The 4599-nt window shown below is 52.9% G+C and overlaps 1 protein-coding gene across 1 annotated transcript; it reads right to left on the reverse strand.

Annotated features, from left to right (window-relative positions):
* Positions 1-305: 305 nt before the first annotated feature.
* SMKR1 (small lysine rich protein 1) lies at positions 306-891 on the reverse strand. The gene is made up of 2 exons (XM_029286376.1): positions 859-891; positions 306-512 (listed from the first exon to the last, which is right to left on the reverse strand). The coding sequence occupies exons 1-2, from the start codon at positions 889-891 to the stop codon at positions 306-308; spliced, it is 240 nt and encodes a 79-aa protein (XP_029142209.1).
* Positions 892-4599: the final 3708 nt, after the last annotated feature.

The following is a 4599-nucleotide window of genomic DNA, read 5'->3' on the forward strand; positions in this document are numbered from 1 at the left end:
AGATACAAACCGGGATCTGCCGGACAAGGTCGCGCAACCCCTTGGACGCCGGCACTCGGCAAGGAGGCTGCTGGCTCGTGCACTGGATCCAGAGCGGGTGGCAGTGGAGGCCGTGGGGAAGGTTTTACGTGGCAAACACCACGCCGAGTGCCACGGCAACAGCGTAAAGAAGTGTTTACTTTGTCAGAAGCACAAGCGTCCACGGCAAACCGGAGATGGTTCGCTTGAGGTCCTCCTGGCCCCGAGGAGACCTTCGTGGAACGAGCCCCCCCTCCCAGTGGGGGGTCTTCCACCTCGCCCCAGTCCTACTTCTTCTTCTTCCCTTTCTTCTTCAGAGAGCCCGGCCACGGGAAGCCACGGAACTCCAGGCAGGCGGCGGCATTGTGGGCGATGTAGTAGAGGTTGAGCATGGCGGCCGGGCTCAGAATATCCACCTCCACGGCGGCCTTCTTGGGTTTCTTCCCAGCCTTGCCTTTTCCTTTGCCCGACCCCTTCCCTTTGCTCTTGCCTCCCTGTGGGGTGGGGTGGGGTGGGGTGGGGTGGGAGCCAGAAAGAAAGAAACACACAAAGAAAATCCGTCTTGTAGCACACTAGCAGGGTGCCTCTTCCTCAGGAACCTACACAATTGAGAGCCAGCTTGGTGCAGTGGTCCAGGAACCAGGAGAGGGTGAGTTCTAGACCCGCCTTAGGCAAGGAAGCCAATTGGGTGACTTTGGGCCAATCACCAGGAGACGGTGAGTTCTAGACTCGCCTTAGGCAAGGAAGCCAATTGGATGACTTTGGGCCAATCACCAGGAGACGGTGAGTTCCAGGCCTGCTTTAGGCGTGAAACCAGGTAGGTGACTTTAGGCCAATCACCAGGAAACTGAATTCTAAGCCCACATTAGGCATGATAGTCAGGTGAGTGACTCTGCGCCAATCACCAGGAGACAGTGAGTTCTAGTCCCGCCTTAGGCATGAAAGCTGACTGGGTGACTCTGGGCCAATCACCAGGAGACGGGGAGTTCTAGTCCCGCCTTAGGCATGATAGCCAGCTGGGTGATTCTGGGCCAATCACTAGGAGATGGCGAGTTCTAGTCTCGCCTTAGGCATGGAAGCCAATTGGGTGATTCTGGGCCAATCACCAGAGACAGAGAGTTCTAGTCCCGCCTGAGGCATGATAGCCAGCTGGGTGACTTTGGGCCAATCACCAGGAGACGGTGAGTTCTAGTCCCACCTTAGGCATGAAAGTTGACTGGGTGACTCTGGGCCAATCACCAGGAGACGGTGAATTTTAGTCCCGCCTTAGGCACAGCCCACCTCACCAGGTTGTTGTGGGTTAAACAGGAGGAAGAAGTAGCATTGTGTCTGCTTGCTGCCTCAAGTTACTTCTAAAGCAATAAAGGCTGGATATAAATCGAATCAATAAAAAGACCTAAATTGCCACTTGTGCATCCGGGGATTGTTTCATGGCCTGTGATGGCCTCGCCCACCCGTGTGTCTGGAAACCAGACCAGCTTGGAGCGATGTGACCCAGCATGTCGGGGGGAAGGCAAGGGTGGCAACAGGCTGGGCAAAGATGCCAGTTAAATCAATTTAAATAGATGCCCATCACATTGAAAAGACACCCCTTTAGCTAATTCCTCCCAGCGAGATGGGGGCGAAGGAGATGACCACTACACCACATGATGGGGTCCCTGGGGCCAAACTCCATCTCTGCACGGCCGGGGGACGTGGGCATGGCTTCACCCGCCACAATCCGAGGAACAGAGCGGGAGACTCTTAAGCACCCCCCAGAATTAATGCTCACCGAGGACTTACAACCGTTCCTTATAGTGACCGTTCAAAGGAACAGCGGCACTGACTAAAAACTCGACTTAACGACCGTTTTTCACACTTAACGACCGTGGTCACGTGATCCAAATTGGCAAACTGGTTCCTATTTACGACGGTCGCCGTGTCCCAGTGTCACGGGATCCCCTTTGGCGACCTGACAGGCAAACTCGACGGGAAATCCCGCTTCGCTTTGACAATCGTGTTAGCAACTTAACAGCTGCAGGAAGGTCACTTAAGGAAGGTCGTAAAGCGGGGCCAAGCCCACTCGGCGACCGCCTCACTTAGCAACGTAAATTTTGGGCTCCGTGGTGGTCGCCAGGGTGAGGACCACCGGCCTGCTCAGCTCTCTCCCTCACCCTGCAGCCAGAAAGAGCACAATCTAATCTACCTGTCCCGCAGGTGAGGCCCGGGGAGGCGCACCTTACCATAGTGTCATCCTTTTATTCAGGTGAGCGGATGAGCATCGTGCCCACTTTCAAAGGAAGACCAGCGGATCGGATTCCAGTCGCAGCAACTGCAGGGTTAAGGGGGGGGGAAAAAAGAACAAAACAGGTGAGGCCTGCATACCTTGCAGAAAAAAATAGTCCTATTTCTGATCAGAGATGACCGCAGAAAACCGCAGCACAAAATCAAATTCCTTTTTACGCAACACGGGCCGCCCGTTAAATCTTTTATTATAATAAAGGCCAGCCTAAGGAGGATAAAAATGCAGGCCATCATCATTTCAAAAGCTAAATAACGTAAAACAGACAAAATTAAAAAAAAAACAAACGTGCAAAGTCCTCAACGTACGACCGCAACGGAGCCCAGCATTTCCGTTGCTAAGTGGAACAGCGAAGCGTGTTTTGTCTCGTTTTACAACCTTGCTGCCCACAACGGTTAAGCGAAGCCGCTGCAGTTCTTAAGCTAGCAAGCCGGTCGTTAAGGGAATCGATCCGGCTTCCCCCATTGAGTTGGCTTGTCGGTGGTCGCCAAAGGGGATCCCGAATGATCCCAGGACGCTGTGACATCGTAAATGTGAGTCAATTGCCAAGCATTCAAATATAAATCACGAAACCACGGGGATGTGTGTGACAATCAGTCCTAAGTCACTTTTTTCACTAATGTAACTAGGAGGAAGGAGTAATTAAAGGCGGAGGGAGGGAGGGAGGAAAGGAAGGAAGGGAACAAAAGAGGGAAGGAAGAAAAAAGAAAAGGAAGGAATAGAATAGAAGCTGGAAGGGACCTTGGAGGTCTTCTAGTCCAGCCCCCCCCTCACACAGAGCTCCGCTCAAGCAGGAGAACTGATACCATCTCAGACAAGGAAGAAAGGAAGGAAATGACAGAGGGAAGGAAGGAAGGAAAAGAGGGAAGGAGTAGAATAGAATAGAAGCTGGAAGGGACCTTGGAGGTCTTCTAGTCCAGCCCCCCCCTCACACACACACACACTCAAGCAGGAGAACTGATACCATCTCAGACAAGGAAGGAAGGAAGGAAGGAAGGAAGGAAGGAAGGAAGGAAGGAAGGAAGGAAGGAAATAACAGAAGGAAGGAAAAGAGGGAAGGAAGGAAATAACAGAGGGAAGGAAGGAAGGAAATAACAGAGGGAAGGAAGGAAGGAAGGAAATAGCGGAAGGAAAGAAGGAAGGAAATAACAGAGGGAAGGAAACAAGGACGGAAAAGAGGGAAGGAATAGAATAAAATAGAAGCTGGAAGGGACCTTGGAGGTCTTCTAGTCCAGCCCCCCCCTCACACACACACACACTCAAGCAGGAGAACTGATACCATCTCAGACAAGGAAGAAAGGAAGGAAGGAAGGAAATAACAGAAGGAAGGAAATAACAGAGGGAAGGAAAGAAGGAAGGAAAAGAGGGAAGGAAGGAAATAACAGGGAAGGAAAAAAGGAAGGAAATAACAGAGGGAAGGAAAGAAGGAAGGAAAAGAGGGAAGGAATAGAATAGAATAGAAGCTGGAAGGGACCTTGGAGGTCTTCTAGTCCAGCCCACCCACCCACCCACCCCCACCCCGCTCATGCAGGAGAACCTATATACCCTCTCAGACAAGGAAGGAAAAGAGGGAAGGCTGAAAAGAAGGAAGAAAGGAAGGGAAAGGGAAAGGAAGGAAGGAAATGGAGGGAAGCAAGGAAACAAAAGAGGGAAAGAAGGAAAAGAGGAAAGGGAGGAAAGGAAAAAAGAGGAAAGGGAGGAAGGAAGGAAGCATCCCCTGAAATTCAGACGACACACTAAACCTGGTTCCTAAATCAATCCACTTTCTGGGCCGGGTAGACACGGGATGGAGAGGAAGCCTTAACCCGAGGACCAGCCGACTCGTCTAAGCAGCCGCGGAGTCAGAACCGGGACCACCCGCCTCACCCCCTCCTCACCTGTCCGGGGTGCCCACGGGACCCCCGCGGTCCCCGTTCCCACGTGCCCCACGGGACACGCGTCGCCGCCTCCCCTCCGCCGCAACCGCCGCAACGGACGCCCGCGGTGGGCGGGGCCCCTCGCCGAGGGGCGGGGCCCGGAGGCTTCCGTTTGTCCCGCCGTTACTCTGGTTGCCATGGGGAAGGGGGAGGATCCCGGTGGCTAGGCAACGAGCCTCCTGACTCGGGAGGGAGGGGGGGAAAGAGAAGACCCGCGCCTGCGCAGTCAAAATCATTCTGGGAAGAGACCTTTTGGAGCAGGGCTCTTCAGACTTGGCCCTTTTAGGACTTGTGGACTTCAACTCCCAGAATTCCTCAGCCAGGAATATATTCTATATTCGATTCTACTCTGTATTTCTATTCTATTCTATTCTATTCTATTCT

Source organism: Protobothrops mucrosquamatus, unplaced genomic scaffold, assembly GCF_001527695.2.
Source record: "Protobothrops mucrosquamatus isolate PMUCROS unplaced genomic scaffold, P.Mucros_1.0 scaffold3484, whole genome shotgun sequence".
Classification (NCBI taxonomy): Eukaryota; Metazoa; Chordata; class Lepidosauria; order Squamata; family Viperidae; genus Protobothrops; species Protobothrops mucrosquamatus.